The sequence below is a fragment of the Acanthisitta chloris genome, unplaced genomic scaffold (assembly GCF_000695815.1).
Source record: "Acanthisitta chloris isolate BGI_N310 unplaced genomic scaffold, ASM69581v1 scaffold3460, whole genome shotgun sequence".
NCBI lineage: Eukaryota > Metazoa > Chordata > Aves > Passeriformes > Acanthisittidae > Acanthisitta > Acanthisitta chloris.
The window spans coordinates 24,350-42,206 of record NW_008652030.1 but is presented as its reverse complement, the minus strand read 5'-3'; the positions used below and the strand labels follow the sequence as shown (position 1 = coordinate 42,206).

At 40.2% G+C, this 17,857-nt stretch overlaps 1 protein-coding gene across 1 annotated transcript; it reads left to right on the top strand.

Moving 5' to 3' along the window:
• The first annotated feature begins 2,266 nt into the window (after positions 1 to 2,266).
• On the top strand, positions 2,267 to 15,524 carry LOC103802868 (mitogen-activated protein kinase 1-like). The gene is given in 8 exon segments (XM_009075403.1): positions 2,267 to 2,444; positions 3,818 to 4,007; positions 9,349 to 9,465; positions 11,158 to 11,272; positions 12,025 to 12,078; positions 12,081 to 12,152; positions 14,231 to 14,340; positions 15,063 to 15,524. Coding segments are annotated over 8 exon segments (786 nt in total). The 5' UTR covers positions 2,267 to 2,433; the 3' UTR covers positions 15,180 to 15,524.
• Positions 15,525 to 17,857: the final 2,333 nt, after the last annotated feature.

Below are 17,857 nucleotides of genomic sequence, written 5' to 3'. Positions count from 1 at the left end.
CTGTCCTTTTCTAAACAAGAGCATGAACCTTTTGCTAAAGAAAATGCTTTGAGAACTACAAGTGAAACAGCTACAAGAGAGGAAATCTTGGTCTATTTAATTGATTAATTCAATCGAGTTCATTGAATCTGTACAGGGAAAGATGCATATTTTTCATCAATAACCAGTCTTTTGCTTGAGAAGCAATAACCAAGAGATTATCAAATACTGTAAGAGATTGGGAGCTTTTAAATACTTACACAGCATCAATTGGTAAATACTGGCATTTTGCCTTTTTCTGCTCTGCATAGCTGCTGCTGTCCATCCTTTGAAAGACAGTGAGATTCTGTATTGTGAGAGGGAAAAAAGTGCTCAAGTCAATACAAAGCAGGAGGGAGAAGGTGTGCCTATGATGATAAAATGATCCATAGGATTCTTTCGTTTCTTTCCCAAATCCAGGCTGTTCAGCTTCAGTGTTATTTCTGGTTTTGTTTTCTGCTTGTGACCTACCTTACTGGTGCATTGTAAACACTGCAGGTGATTAGCTGAGAAAATTAGTGTAGCCAAAGTGCTCTTGAAGGCTATGCCAGTTCCACTTATGGCACTTGGTTATTATCTATTTTGGGACTTACAGACTGCTAATGTGTTATCTATACATATGCAAGAGCAACAATTGTAATGAATACTTGCTTAGCATGTGGCATTTTAAAGCACCCTGTGGAGCAGTCGCCTTCAGTGTTTCTAGAGGCAGATAAATGGTGCAGTCTGTCGGTGGCTACAGACCAGGGTTGGGATGCAGGCAGGTCAGAGGGAGTCTGGGCAGAAACTAGGCAAAAAGGGTGTTGTTACATGTCCATGAGCTGTGTGAAGATCTGACTGATGACAAAAATTATATGGTAGTTTTAATAGTGAAAGTGCACTTTTGCATGCAGTGGTGACAGTACTGTCTCAGAAACGCTTTGTTGCACCACATCTTTGCTCAGTGGTGAAGAGCTTTGCCCTGACCAGGCATTTGAATTCCTTTTAGGTCTAGTTTTCTAACTGGATTTTTGTACTTCGTTCTGCTTTACCTGCTCACCAGGTACCTGGGCACCTCAGCAGAGCCAGGCTAATGAACAGAGTTTCAAACAATGTTCTGGGACTCGGTTATAGAAAATTGGTGGGATGAGAAGCCTCTCTGGCTAGTTTGTTTATATAAAATAGTTGAGGCTAACAGAAATGTTTGAATGTAGGCTTGATTATTTTATTATTTTATTTGCCAAACGATGCAGTAGCGAGCAAAAAGAAATCTGAAAGGACCAAGAATCATACACACACATTTAAATTCTAATTCATTAGATTACCTTATACTTTTAATGCAAGTAAAAGTTATGATTATAAGATGCTTTGTCATTCATATAAACAAGACCATAGTAATCATCCTAAAACTTGTAAGGATTCATAACATTTTTAGTAAATAATAGCCTGAGTCCTGAGTTTAGAAAATTATGTATGTTTTACTTAGCCTTTTTATTAGACTCTTCATGAATGCGTAGGCATGGTGAACAGAAATACTGAGCCTGCTTTATTGGTGTAGTTGGGAATGCTGTTATGAGCTCCTGGAATGGCAGTCCTGTAAGTGTAGCTGCCAGAATGTTCCCTGACACGGGTCAGGATCACCATGGTACTTCATTGTACTGTGCTTGCTTCTCCTCTGTGTGTATCATTGGATACATCTTTCTGTTCTCAAACTCTGTTATCTTTGGAGTTGAACTTGGAAAGCTATTTTCACAAATTCTCCATCCCTTTTGTTCCTTCATGTCTCTTATGGAGGTGCTGACAATGTAGAGTGGAGGAGTAGAAGCCTGTGACAATGCATATTGCTTGGAGGAGTTAGACATAGGATGTGGAATTCTGCTGCTTGAAAGATGATTTCTGAAGGCTTTTCTGTGCCCCAACTTGAATGAGTTAACTCAAGATGAACTTCTTCTCTCAAACGTCTGATAATTACAGCATATAGGAAAAACCTCAGACTTGTTTGTTCCACAGGCTGATAAAGGAAACATATTTCTTCCTTTGTGGAGGTATCTGAGAATCAGCAGACTCCAAGTCAGTTGGGAAAGCTAATGGCTGTAGAGACCCAAATAGGCCAGTGACAGAGTGATAATATTATGTATACTATAGTGTAAAAATAAATGTAACCCAAATGCACTGCCCTTGTATTCAACTAAAGTCACATACTTGCTTTCTGAATTGGATGAATTTAATATTCCTTATAACTGATGTTATTGATTCTCTTCTAGTTCTGCTTATGATAACGTCAACAAAGTTCGAGTTGCTATAAAGAAAATCAGTCCTTTTGAGCATCAGACATACTGCCAGAGAACTCTGAGGGAGATCAAGATCCTACTGCGCTTCAGGCATGAGAATATCATTGGAATAAACGACATTATCAGAGCTCCAACTATTGAACAAATGAAAGATGTGTATCCTTTCCAAGTGTTGTTATTCTGCATAGCCTCCTCCTGTTTCAATTGTTTCTTCATTTTCATCCTTTTCCTTACTAAATTTTAACAAAAGCTGTGTTCTGTTGTGAGTTGAAAGTGAAGTTAATAGTGATTAATCAGTTTATAGACTAATAGATTTGATATGTAGATGAACACTAGTTTTCTTCTTTCCTTTCCAGGAAAAGAGAAAAATGTTAATTCCTATCTTTCAAGGCAAAGAGCGCAACACTGTAGAGAGGGTTTAGTTTGGTCGCTGAATCCTAAAACTGTATTTGCTCTTAAGAGAGCTGCTGTTAGAACTGGTTGCTTTGAGGGGAAATTAAAATGGCCAGACCTGTAGTTGTCCAAAAGTTTCTTGAATAATTGAATGGTTACGTCTTGGGAGAAAGTCACTCAGCTGAATTTCCCCAAGTCCATGTGTATTTGTCCCTGCCAGTTTTGTGGGTCGTTGCAGGTATCTGTCCAACACAAGCCCTGAGTATGTGCAGGCAGAAGTTGGATTGAATCCAGGTCAAATATTTGCACTTCACACATTATCAATACACTGTTTGAGTTCAGTCCCATGTGGGGTTCTGAGGTTGCATTTCTGTGGCCATTCTGACTAATGTAAGCACATGGTGCCTGTAAAAAGATGTCCTGATTGCTGATCCAATATGAATACCCAGAGGAGAGGATGGGAATGCCCAACTGGAATGGCAGTAGCAGTGTGTTTTCACTAAATACTGTTTTGGTGAAAAGTGATCATGGAACTAAACCCCAAGGGTTTTGCAGCCAAATTGAATTAAGGGGGAAGAAAATTTTACTTAACTCGTTCCTGACAAAGCAGGAAAAAAATCCTTTTGCTTTACATTAATTGCAATCTTAGGGGGAAAAAAATCACCTGACTGAAAATATTGGGGTTTAATTATGGTAAGAGGATTGTTGTGTGCAATGTAGCGTAGTAAATATATATAGTAGAGAACAACAGGTGAATTTTTGAAGTAGAGAAGAATTTCAGAAGCTTATTACTCATTAACTTAAAAACCAGTGTTGGTTTCTTGGCAAGGATAGGAATCAGATGGAGTTAAGATTCCAATAAAAATCAAGCTCTGTGATAAAGAAGTAGATGTTTATGATGATTAATTTGAAAGGAGCACATGCTGGTGCCTCTTAATTCTGTAAAGGGCTGCATCATGTAATTTGATTTGATTTGATTCCAAATTTTGCAGCAAGAAGCAACTACGTAGTTTCATAATTGTCATGAAACAGACAAATAAGACAAAAATTGTGCTAGAAGTTTCATTGGGTACTTCATGTTGGTATGTAACACAAGACCACGTTTGTTTTGCTGCCTTACATCTAACACCTTACAGATACATTGTGCAAGATCTGATGGAGACAGATCTTTACAAGCTCTTAAAGACTCAACACCTCAGCAACGACCACATTTGTTACTTCCTTTACCAGATTCTGAGAGGGTTAAAATATATCCATTCAGCCAATGTGCTTCATCGTGACCTCAAACCTTCAAACCTGCTGCTTAACACCACATGTGATCTCAAGGTTAGTTGAAATTTCATACAAATTTTCCTACCATGGTCTTCATGAGCTGCCTGCTACAACCATGAATGTGGGTTTTTTACTGGAGACTAATGGGATTTTTGTCCTGGAAAGATTGCCAAAACATTATTTGGTTTGATAAAATAATTATCAAGATTTGAGTGACTCAGAATCTCTGTTAGACTGTTGTAATGAGTGCATCACTGTTTCCATCTGGAGGCTGACTTGGAAACAGCCTCTTTGAAAGCTGGGTGAAAATACTGATCTGAAGCAGAATTGTGTTTACCTCAGAAGTGAACTCAGAACCATGTATATTTCAAGTCTTGTTTTCTGTTTACACTGTTAATGTTTCATTGTTGGAAAAGGACCTCTTATTACTGGGCAGCTGAAGTGGCATGTGAGATTCAGTGCTGATTAAATGCACACCAATTACTTGGAGAGAGAATGTTCCTAATTTGCATTTCCAGTGATGGGCTCTGTACTTGTTAATATTACAGAAGGATGAGCTTAGAGCTGTTATGATTACTGAAAATGTCAGCTCAATGCTTAGTGGCATTCAGGAAAGCAAACCAAGTGTGAAGAATTAGAAGAGAAATAGAGAATAAAACAGAAAACATGCCATTCTGTACCTTTCAGTTGGTTTTGAGTCTTCAGTTCTAAGTGATCATAGTTACCACACTTCTCCCTATGATATCCTTTTAAAATGAGGAGACCGGGTTTTCAGAGTACTGCTCTCCATGTCAGGAGGAGCTATTTAGCCTGGATCTTCTGTGCTGGAAGATCCTGCATGAGGAAAAGAGAGAATACAATAGAATTTGATAACATTGTTAGTGGCATAGGGAGGGTGAATAGAGGACAGGTGTTCACTGTCTTATGGAAAAGGCTGGTGGGGGGGTAAGAGGAACAAGTGAGGTGCTCATACTGAAAGGACAGTGTAGTTTACTTGCAGCATTGTTAAGCTGTGAAATTCAGTGTTACAGAGCACTGTAAGTCTTGCAGTTTGTCAAAAAAACCCAAACCAACAACAAAAAAAAATAGCCCCAAACAAAACCAAAAACAACCAAAAAGACACCACCACACAAGTTAGCAGAAAAAAAAGCTATTGAATCCTACCTCTGGTTTAGAGTCCCATGGTGGCAAATCCATGGAAGATGAGAGGGGCTTTGGAGTGTGTTCCCTTTCATGCTGTATGTCATGTATTTATTGCTGGCCACTGATAGAGTGAGATGATGGAACTTACAGTGCATGATCTGATGTGGTACAACTGTGTGTGTGCATACTATGTTGCTTCTAATTACCCTTTTGTTTTTAGAGTAGCTGTAGCTTTCTCAGTAAACAAACCCCGAGCAAAACAAAAATACCCTCTTCAAAGCGTGAACCAGTTGCTGGCTGTCCAGATTTGTCACAATTCCAAGAGAAGTCCTTGCTGTTGATGTGCTGATCCATTCTAAATACTGCCTACATGATCAGTTAGCTTTATATTCCCACTGCTGCTGCTCAGCTTTTCTATATGCACTGCTGGGCAGGTCACCTCTGACTCTTGCTGTGGGATCTCAGCAGCTGTGATCGGATCCCTTCAAAGGCTTAACCCCTTGGTGAAACAAATGGAGTTAAATCTACGGCAGCGGTGTGATAGAAGCAGGAAAGAGCAGTTTGAGTGTAGCTCTGTGCTATGTGCTATTTAAGGCAATGAAGTAATAAAAGGCAGTGTTTTAATACAAAGACGTTGGTCATGAAAAAGAAATTAAACAATACAGTATGACTTTATTGAGTTCTGTTACAATTTCTTTGTAAGATTTTCAGACCAGCCTGACACTGCAATATGTGCTTCCTAGTGCAGAGTATGGTAGGCTGTATGGCAGAGCATATACTTTTTCATAACCTAAAAGGAACTCAGGTGCTGTACTAATACCACATCTAAAGTGTAAACAGGAGAATTGGAGCGAAAACTGGTGCATGTTAGGCCTTGTCTGATGGACGCTGAACTTGTGCTAACGTGTTTCTTTTAGGGCCCTTGTGTGAGTCTGTGTGTCAGCTCTGCACGCAGACATGCTTACAACGTTGTTTATTGTGCATAAACTCACAACACAGCATACACTGAAAACAGACAACTTAAAATCACACTTTTGGAAGAGGGAAAGCAAAGTTTGTTCATCTTGAGTAGTAGAGGTGTTAGCTTCTTTCTTTAATGGTGTTATGAGAGAGGGCTGTTGCTCTCTTAGGGGGCTCAGGGTTCTACAGGTTATAACAAGAGCTGCTTCCTTCTTCTCCCTTAAACAGGATCTTGACCTCTGGATTATAGATTTTGTTTCCAGGAAAAAAAATAAGTGTCTCTACAAACACAGTGTTTGTGAACCATATGGCTTGTCCTGAGCAGCTGAAAGGCTCAAGGCAGGACTGCAAGCACCTAAAGCTGTTTCTATTTCTTTAGGCTATGCTGTAGACTTAAGAGACCTTAAGTATGACTTACCACACAGTGAATGAAAACTGGTGAAAGTACATCTTTTGACTTAACTACTGTCTATTGTTATGTATTTGCAGTGGAAGATTAGATTTGAGATTCCATAAAAACCACTGTTCTGGAATCTCTCTCCAGTGAGAATCCTGTGTAATAAAGATACTGGTCTTCTCTTTTGCAGCCTGGCATCTTTCACATGCATGAGGTTAATGTATACTGACATGCCACTGACAGGCCGGAATATACTCTAAATAGTATCTAACATTTTTAGAAATATTTTCACATGATATCATGATGTGCATGCCACAATTTGGCCTGTTTTGTAGTTCAGTAAATGAAGTTACATAGAAACTCTCATGACCATAGACTTTTCCTAGGCCAGTGACATTAAAATTTCAGAAAATGAGGCCAAACTTACTTTAAACAGATGCTCAGCTGTATGTTGCAGTGCCTTCAGTGTTCCAAGTTACTCTGAGAATCTACTCCTTTGGCTTATAAATAATACTGCTATAGAGTGTTCGTGTTTTAATTAAGTTGTGCTTTTCTGTCTGCATAGTGAAAACTCCCAAATACTAAACAGCCAAGAATTGTTAGATACTGCAACAGGCTTGAAAGGAAGGTGATGGCAAAGGGGCTTTTTTGAGGAAAACTGCAAGTTATTGTTTGTTTCAGGATTTTACCAATTATTCTAGACATGGAACTGTTTAAATACCATTTTACCAGTAGCATCTGAACTAGTTGGAAGCCTCTCTGTTTACTTTTATACAAATCCACACACACATGCACAGGCTGCTCAAGGATACAACTGCAGTTATTTCAGTATATTAGTAGTGCTGTTGGGTGTCATTTCATTTGCTTAGCAAATGGTCATATGTACATGATCCTCCTAAATCTTCCCATCTGCTTGATAGCTTCATCCAATTTTAAGCCATCTCTGTTTAAAAAAAACAGCCATCCCTGACACTGATTGCAAGAACATTGTTTTCAAGATATGGAAGCTAAATATATAAATAGGATGCTGACATTTTATTTATTTATTTATGTAGTGCAGAAGTAATTTCTTCTCTCTCAGTAGCATCAGTTCTGTCCCTCCCAAGGCATGAAGCACTGACTGACATACCTGGGTCTTTCATCATGCAGTTTTTTATTTTCTGCTATGACTTAGTCAAAATGGCAAGAAAATTTGCCTGTCATTATGTTGCTCTCAGGTTCTTTTGCTTGTTTGTTTTTGTTCTGGTTGAGAAGCCTAGAAACCACCTTCTCCTGGTGCTTTGACTTCTACCCATTACTATTTTTGGGGGCATGATGGACTCACAGTCCTCTCCCAGTGGGGCAGCTGCTTTGTTAAATGTGTTCTGTTGCCACGGGGCGAGCACCGTCTGCCCTCACCGGGTACAGCTCTGTGCTTGTCCCTTCACCCGGGTCTGCAGGCAGAGCAATGGCCTTTTCAGCTTTTCTTTTACTCTGTGCTAACATTCCTGTCAGCTCTGCAACCAAAATGCTCGTTCTTGCAGCTTCAACTTCGATGCCTTTCTCACTAATGGGGTTTCTTCTTTTCTGCTTAACCTGTTTCTGCTCCAGTCAGCAGGGGCTTTTTGTCATTTTAATGAGCTCTCTTCGTCATTATTCTTCCTTTCCATCCCATGTGAGTTTTTCTACTTGAGTTGAGAGATTCACAGACACCTTCTGTAACTCAGTTCTTTCTCCTCACTGTGGACCAGAGTGTCTTTCTTCTTTTGTTTTAATAGTAACAAGCCCTAGCCCTCTGCTTTTGTGTAACACTAAAATTCTGCTCAAGTCTCCTTGCCTGCAGTCTTATCTAGCCTTTTTTCCTGAGGTTAGAAGGAAGAGATTACAACAATTTTGCCTGCCTGCATAATTATTTTCTGAAGTCCCTAAGCTGTCCTCTAGTTTCTTCACCTCTGTCTTTAGAGGAGACTCTTCTATTTGTGCTGAGTCTTTTTATGTAAGCTGCTAATTGCACACAGGGCAGCTGCTCTGTTCCTGTAGCCTGGGAAAACCTTGACATGCTTAAAAGGGCTCTTTTGGGGTTTGTTTTCCAAGGATTCAGGGGTTTGGTTTTATTTTTTTAATATGTAGCTGAAGTCATCCCTTGCTGCCTGGCTTATGACATTCATCCTTGCCTTTTCTTCAGCCCCTCTGTTTAACAGGCAGCTGCTGAATCTTGTCTTTCACGTGTAGCTTTTAGGCAGCTGAATCACTTTTTCCCTAACTGATCCATCAGTCGGTTCACAGACAGCCTGTCCCTCCAGGAAAATTAAGGAGTAGGTTGCCAGGGTGCAATGAGGTTTCTGTGGGTTTGGTAGGATTATCCATGCTGTCTTTACTGACTACAACATGTTGTTACTTCATGTTTTTAATACAACCAGTGTACACAATTAACTATTAAAGAGTAAATATTATAGAACATGCAGCAGAGAAACCTCCTGACTGTTTGCCATTCCTACGTTTGATGTCTTCTTTTTCTGAGAGTACTTATTCTTCGAAGCAAATACGCTTTGTGTGGAAATCTGAAACTGTTGTATGCAGTATGTAAGTATAAAAGCAGTATCTCTTGCTACCTGTAGGGCAGAGGTGCTGTTAAGTAAGCACATAGTAGAACACAAATTGTGCATCAGGAGCATCTTTTTTTTCCCTATCTATTTATCCTTCCTGACCCCTGAATGGAAGTTGGATACTCTTTGTAATTGATCCAAAACATTTTTCTTAACCTTTGTGTATCAGTTTGTTTCTGAAAATATATGTTGCCATTACTATGCCTGTAGGTGTTACATCATTGGTTGGGGAATGGTGAATTAGTAATGTTGTAGTATTGGAAGATGTAGGTCTAATGTGCCTTTTTCCCTATTTATTTCTTTCCATCAGATTTGTGACTTCGGATTGGCTCGCGTTGCAGATCCCGACCATGATCACACAGGATTCTTGACAGAGTATGTGGCCACACGCTGGTACAGGGCTCCTGAAATCATGCTGAATTCTAAGGTAAGAGCAACTAGTGCTGCCGTGGTGCTTCAGTGGCTAGTTATTCCCCTGTAAGTACCAACTGTGCTTCCCCCCTTCTGTTTGTTTAGGACTAGAACATGTGCATAGTCTTGGGGGAAAATGGTAATGGATTTCTAGAATCATTTATTGGGTACAACTAAGTAATCATGTACATGAGTTCCCACATCTCCAGTTCCTTGAGGCTGCTTCCATCAGCTGCTCTGCCACAGAGCAGGACAGAAGGCTGGGAATGAGCATTCCACTGCTGCCTTCATTGAGGCTTGCAAATGTTGCCTTAATGTTATCTTGGCATCTTAATTTAGGTTTAGAATCTATAATGAGGGTGAATCTGATTCTGATGACATGTGATCTTTGTTGTGTGTCAGTCTTAATTGTGTTCCCATAGTCTTCATAGAATCATTCCTTGCTTTTCATGTACTTGGAACTCGTGTCATGCTCTGTGGCCATTTGAAGGTGTACCCAGGCCCTGTGTGGTGTGGGTGATGGTGTCCCTCACAGCCCCTGCGTTAGTTCCTACAGCCATACCCTTGTTAGCCAAACACTTGTGTGACACTGGCTCTGTATTTTGTATTCTTCAAAAATTTTATTGTTCCTGTGGAATTACAGCTCTGCTGGTTAGTGGCTTTGGTTTGTTGTGGCAGTAGTGTGTCTAAGGCCCTTTCAGAAAACAGACATCTGACCAATTTGAGGGGTTTGCCCACAGCTTCTTGTGTTTTAACCTCACATCTTGTAGGTTAAACTCGCATTGAGGGCACAGCATAGGGCATCTTAAGTGTATTTCTGACTGTCCACATCCATTTATCAGAAGATATTTTGTGTGGTTTTTAAGAGGTGATCAACGTAAAACTTCCTGGCCCAAGGCCTGATTCCTTTTAGAATTATGGTGCCTTGAAAACAAATGGTGAAGGGATCACGTCCCAGGTAGCTGGTGCCGAGGTGGCTGTGGGTCCAGCAAGGCTTCTGGTGGGAGCTAGTGGGGTGGGAGTAGTGGGCAGCAGGCTAGAGGAGAGTGAGGTTGGGGAACTTACAGGCCAGTGGGTCCTGAGATGAGCTCCCCTGTGTTACCCTGGGACTGCTGCTGTGCTCCTGAATAAAGCCTTTGCTTATGGATGACACAGCTTACCCATCCATGTGAACATGTGGCCATTTGTTCCATTCTCCTTATATCCCTTTGGCTGCTGTTGGCCTTCTCTCATCATCTTAACCACTTTCTTGCCTGCTGTGCTGTACAGAGCTGCCAACCAACAGCCTGTTCTGCCATTGCCCCCCTGGAGTGCTACTTAGATCCTCTCAGGAGGGATCGCTGCTCTTCACACGTGTTTAACATGCAAGCAAGAGGAATACCTTGTTTCCAAATATGATAGTTTAAATTTCCCGTAAAATTAGGGAGTCTCAAAAATTTGGAGTTGGTAGCAGATTTAGCTAAACCTGGAGAATCCTCTTGGAGAAAGCATATCTTGGACACTTGAGTTCTTGCTACCCCTTCAAAGTACTGTTTGGATATATCATTTTTAGTTCTTTCATTCTGTACAGAAAAACCAAACAGCATGAACAAGCATGACTCATCTGAACAAGAAAAGGATTTGTGTGCACTTTCACGATGTACTACAGTAACATGGTGCTGCAATTATGCAAAAGTTTGACAAGAATGTGTTTGTGCTTCCCTTGCAGGGTTACACCAAGTCTATTGACATCTGGTCAGTGGGCTGCATTCTGGCAGAGATGCTCTCCAATAGACCTATCTTTCCAGGAAAACACTACCTTGACCAACTTAACCATATCCTTGGTAAGCTTTCTGGAAAAGCAGCATTTCCACATCCACCTGTCTCTCTTCATCTTTTCTACCAGCTGCACTGGTCTCTCTCCTATGGGTCAGTGTGTAAGGTGTGGATCTGTAGGAGTATCAGCTGTTCCCTGCAGTTATTTTTGGAGCAATTTCTACAACTGATCATTGCTTTCGGGACAGCTAGAGGATACCTAACGAATTTATTTGCTATATCAGCAGAGATGTTTTTAAAATAAAATAAAAGATTAAAAATGCTCAAATGTATTCTTTGGCCCAGGTTACTTTTTTTTTTTTCTTAGATACATAACTTATTTGGATTTTTTCCCCAGATTACGGGTCATTAGAAGACTCAAATGCATTTATTTATAAGAAAAAAATAAACAATTTTAGTGAAGGTTTCTAAAATAGCTCTTGGGTATTCTGTACTCTTAAAACACTTAGTCTGAAATCATCTTTCCAGCAGTTTTAATTGAGTTTCAGCAGATGTGATGCAACTGTGTTAATGTGCTTTTCATAGCATGCACTATTGTTTGTATTTTTTTTTTGTTTTAGGTATACTTGGATCCCCTTCCCAAGAAGATTTGAATTGTATAATAATTCTAAAATAGCTCTTGGGTATTCTGTACTCTTAAAACACTTAGTCTGAAATCATCTTTCCAGCAGTTTTAATTGAGTTTCAGCAGATGTGATGCAACTGTGTTAATGTGCTTTTCATAGCATGCACTATTGTTTGTATTTTTTTTTTGTTTTAGGTATACTTGGATCCCCTTCCCAAGAAGATTTGAATTGTATAATAAATTTAAAGGCCATACTTGCTTTTCCCTACCACACAAAAATAAGGTACCATGGAACAGGCTGTTTCCAAATGCTGACCCCAAAGGTATTTTATGTTCTATTACATTGTACCAAAGTAATGGCAGGGTGGGAATTTTTAACTAAGAGTTTATCTTCTTCTGTTTTGGAAATAGAACATGCAGGTCCCTTAAAACAGCACAGTAAATTAATATAAAATCATAACCCAGCTTAGCTTTTTAAAGCCATTTTTAGTAATTCTAAGATTACTTATTGTGGTGTTTGATCTTTAATTTGCATATAAAATCCAAACTCTTGTGCCTGTCTTTGAAACCACAATACATTATTCAAGTACTGAATGTTGGAGTTGGATTCTGATATCAGCATCAAACAAGTCTTGAACTTTGTTTCTAACATCAGATAGGAGACAGCTGCATGTTGCTGCACTGGGTGGAGTTTGTGCAGACTGTGTCAGTTCTAGATCAAACAGGGCAGTATCAGTCAAGGCAGAGGTCCTTGGACACTATGAAAGGTTAAAAAATTGAATGGGTTAAAACATTGTTATGCTAAGTGGAGCAAAAGTTATAAAAGCAAGGAATGTAGTAATTGTTGCCTTCCCTAACAAGGCTTTAGTAAAGAGTAAATATGGTTTGATTTTGCTAGATAACTATTAATTTGCCTTTTAAACTCTACTTCACACAGTTTGGGGGTGGTTGTGTTCACAGTACAGTACTGTTCTAACTGCTCTGACACAATTCATAAGTCAGGGTTCTTTTAACTGATAGGATAATTCACTCTTAGTGGATATGATCAAGTGCAGAAGTACCATGTGAAAGCTGATTTCTGCAGATGGAACTGTGGAGCTGATTATCCTTGTCATTGAGAGAAACAGCAGTGATGTATTCTGCTTTTATACCAGTGCTCATCAGTGTGAGAATCCTTCCGTGGGCTCCTGACAGCTCAGCTTGCAGCAGTGCTGGTACCTCAGCTCTGAGGGAACGTGCTGTTTGCTGACTGGTGCAACACCTTCTCATGGGCATCCTCAGAGCAGTGTTTGAGAGCTGTTGTCAGTCACTCAGAGACAGCTTTGTGCAGGATGTGCTCTGGCACAGGGTGAGCGCATGAGCTTCCAGCACTGAGAGAGCTGCAGCAGAATACTGAGCCTTAATTGTGGTGCAGGTTTGAAGCTTTTTGAAGCTGCTATTGAATGTGGCTGTAAAGGTCTGTCTCTTGTGCAGTGCTGGGTGTGCACTTCATCCTGCTGCAAAGCTGCAAGTGCTGTGCTGCAGCAAGAAGCCTCTGTTACAGTTCTGGTTCATAAATGATGTGGTGAGGAGAAGAAATGTGATGGAATTTAGGATATGGCAGATATCTTGGGCTTCTTGCGCCTCTAATCATTCTGTTTTCTTGGAAAAGGGAAATGTGTTACAAAGTAGCTGAACAGCTACAGTAGCACTGACTTGTGACATTTGTCCAGAGTTTCATCAGACCTCACTCTGGCTTACTGGATCTTCAGGTTCTCTGTGGATTACATGTTGTCTTCAACAGATTTTGCCTGAATCTCATGAATATAAATACATTTGCATCTTCTCTGGAGATTATCTTCTGTGCTGCTAGTTGTGCTGGAATAGTTCACTGTGATGATCTAGATCTCCCAGTCACTTCTGGATGACATTTTTGTCCATAAGCAGCCAAGTTTTCTTTTCAGAATAAGAACATATTCTTAATTATTTCTTTAAGAAAAGCTCTATCTTGGTTTGGATTTTGGCAGGGAAATCCAAAGCATCTTGCTGAGAGAATGAAAAATCTCATCTGTTTCATTTCTGCTGTAGTTAAGACCAGATTGTACCATAGGCTTCTGTGCATTTCTTCCCTTGAGAACCATGCTATGGCTGAAGGACCTTGGAAGGGTAACACCTCTGTTAGAGCAGGTTGTGCCAAAGGCAACTGTAGCCCAAGAATGCCGATGGATGGACAGGCACAGAGACGCTTTTCCCAAGTTACAGGTCACAGTCTGCTGCTTCTGTCACTGCTCCTGCAGCTGGGGAACTCTAGCTGTACATTAGCACAGGACAGGGCAGTGTGTGTGTTCTCTGTGTAAGATCAGTGTTTGTAACGCTTTTGTGGAGTGTGTATTAAACTCTTGCTCTTTTTTTTTCCTCTTAGCACTTGATTTGTTGGATAAAATGTTGACCTTTAATCCTCATAAGCGGATTGAAGTGGAGCAAGCTTTAGCCCATCCATATCTGGAGCAGTATTATGATCCCAGTGATGAGGTAAAGACGTTGTTAGCATGTAAACATTGATTAAATGATACAACAGATTGTTTTCTGCTTTAGTTTAAGGGTTCTGTTTCTACTGCCCTAGTGGAGTTGAAGAATGAGTTCCATTAATTTATCAGAATTTTGTATTTCTCACTTTAGTACAACACTCTGTAGATGCAACACAAATTGATGTAAGGTGTACTCTCCAGAGAGCAGAGATTCTCAGCTCACGTGGCCTCGTTTCATAATGTCAGAGATAAAGGAGGAGAATGGCTGAGTTTGCTGTCGGATTATGCTTCAAAAACCCTGAAGAATCAGAACTCACTGTAGCTTAGTGTACAGATCTGAGGAGATTTCTGGTTACTTTTAGTGAAGAAATAGGGGAGGAGGAAATAAGCTAGTTTTCCCGAAGGGGCAGATACGTTTTTCTCCAAAAAATGCAAATGTTTAAGATAATTCTTTTCTTCAGGTAGATACTGAGTTACGAGCCTTTCACAAATATTTTAACTTGTGGTTTAGATTTGAGTAACTACTTACTGTGGTTTAAAGGAAAATTTGGTACACTAACAGAAAACACACAGGGCTAACAGAAAGAGTTCTGCCTTGAAGGCTGTACAGTGTTAGATGATTTTGTGAAGGGCATTTTCAGACTTTTTCCACCACACATACCAGGACTGCATGGAACTCAACAGAACAGGAATATTGAAGTAATAATATTTCTTTGTGTTGTTAAGCCTGTAGCTGAAGCACCCTTCAAGTTTGATATGGAATTGGATGACTTGCCGAAGGAAAAGCTGAAAGAACTGATTTTTGAGGAAACTGCTAGATTCCAGCCAGGATACCGATCTTAAATGTGCAGAGGTAAAGTCACAGCAATTCAGAATCACTTGGGCGGGGGGAACAATTCAGGACTTTGTCTCTGCTAGTGAAATGTAGAACTTACTTTTTCATTGCCCTGGTGTCTCACTGTCCAAGGACAGTTTTGTGCTTGCTCACCTGACCTCAGTCCTATTCTGCTATTGAAGGAGCAGTTTGTTTGGCCACAGCATCGAAGGTCTATGTGAAGTCCAGGCAACTGACCTTGATGTTCACCTAGTTTGTAGCTTACATGTAAGGAGTAAGAATTACATTTCAATTGTGCTGCTTAGGCTAAAAGCAATGGTAATGCTTTGAAATGCAAATTTTATTCAAAAATATTTTAAGGGGACGGTTCTTAATATATTTCAGATTATTTTGTCATATGGCTGCAAATGGATTTAAAGAAACCTCTTTCTAAATGTAATGTATCGAGAAGAAATCTCTTAAATTATTTTAAAGAAAAATCCAAACACGAAGCTTCAGTATGAATTATCTTAGGTTTTAAATAACTCTGGAATAGTGTGAGTAAGAATAGGTATCTAAATTTTCATAAATTAATTATGATTAATCTTCCTAATGTGATCTTAACTGGTCTTCCTGTACCACAAGGCTTGAAAGTCTCAGGAGTTTCATACTAGATTGATCAAATACTGACTTGAATCATTTTTGTCATACCTGTGAAACTTCTGTGATACTAATAGGTATCTAGGATACTAAAAGTATCAAATTTTTATGGCTGGGAAAGAAAAACAAACCAAAGACAACAATCCAGGTTGCCTGGTTTACGCTATCTGTGCTGTCCTCCATCCCAGCAGCATTCCACAGTCACAGGTCTGTGTGGGCAGTTCCAGCAGGACGGTCAAGTTTTGAGCCAGGGAACTTCCTCACTGCCAGAAACCCACAGCTCTGCTGGCAGTGTGGAGGAGCTTCGTGGCTTTGCTATAAGCAATAATAGTTCTGTACTAAAAATGGGATTTCAGTTTCTGCATTGGATATACCCCCCAGATTTTTACTTAATGGGGAATTCAGAGGAAAGACAGAAAGAAAAGGTGGAGGAAACTTTTGAAAATACAGTTTTTACTTAAATAGGGTAACTGCTGTTGCCACTGGCTCGAATACTCACGTACAGAGCTCACAAAAGAAGTAGTTTAGATCTTTATGAATCCTGTGTTTCGGTTGTTTCAGCTTGCTCTGGTTGACACCTGCAACTGTTATAATAGTTACCAGCTGGGTAAATCTGAGGCTTACACAGCTGCCTCTGTTAGCTGGGCATGACCAGTAGGAATAGACCTGGGACACAGTACTGTGCCTGGTGCTAATTGCCCATCCATGTTTCTAAAGCTGGTTCTGTACAGGAGCACGAGCTGTTCATGGACACGTTGTGGAATAAAATTAAGTAAATTTTTAGGATCAAGATGAAACCTGTTGCTAAGAGGCTGTGGCTCAAAGAAGGGACAGCGAGTAGCTAACACAGCTTGTGATCTCTCCTGTTTGCCTCTTTGCCCAGGCCATACTTACCTAGGTTGTATTAGGGATTAAGGGATAAAGGGATTAGGGATAAAGATATCAGTGATCTGGTGCTAGTGGAAATTTCTGGTTTGCTAAAAATGTTACCTTCAGCTGCTGCTGTGCAGAGTTGATTTGGCCAACACAATCCTGAAATTGAAATGCTGTACTTAGCTTGATAATGATATGCTGGTCATTTGCCCGAGTCATTGGTGGTTAGGACTGCCAACTATGCCACAGCACAACAGTTTAAACATAACTGCTTGACATCCTAGTGGGGCTGGTTCCCAGGAGTTGGCTTAAAATGGGCAGCAACATCTCCTCCTGTGCATTTCTGCTCCCCTGCACTCCCCCCGTGCTGTCCCAGCCCGCTCTGCTCGCTGGGCTGTTCCTCGAGGTGCAAAACATCCTTCTGGGCTGTAGTTTTTGGAACTGAGGAGCAATGTGAAGATAACAGACTGTTGGTTTAGACAACCAAATAATGTACTTCATTGATTAGTTATGCTTAATGTTTCTCATATTTTGAGGATTGAAAATTCTAGTTTAAAATGGGATGTACTCATATCCACTGTCTCACACTGTGTTTTTAACATACATTGGTCCTGCTGTCTTTGCCTCATGGTAAATATAGTGTGCATAGAGCACAGCAATGGAAAAGTGCTTGTTTTGCAAGGCAATGTTAAACCTTTTTCACTGAAATGTGTCTCTGCTCTCTTTTGTAGGACAAGGACTTAAAGGACTGGGCATGCTCAAACGTTGCTGTTCTTCTTCCCAGTTCTTTATTGTTGGTCATGTCTTGTGGCCTCTCTCAGCTTATCCACTAACTCCTTTGAGCCATTCAGGAGGGCGGTTCCTGGTAGTTTTGGCTTTTCATGCTTTCAATGAATCTTTTAAGCCTGAAGAATTGTAATTGACACTCCTATGCGTAATGCCCATTGTTGACCTGTTGCAGTACTGTACTGTACGTGCACCTACTGCTGCCCGTGTTTTAACTGCTTGCTTTCTGGTTTGAAAGATGCAGTGGTTCCTTTCACTCCTGGATCAATATCCAAGAAGATAATTCATTAACCTCTAAGACGTTTACACCATGAACTATGTTTTTCTGACTTTACCGAAGTCGCTGGCATTTTTTTTTATTTTTTTTTTTTTTTTAGAAAAGCTACTA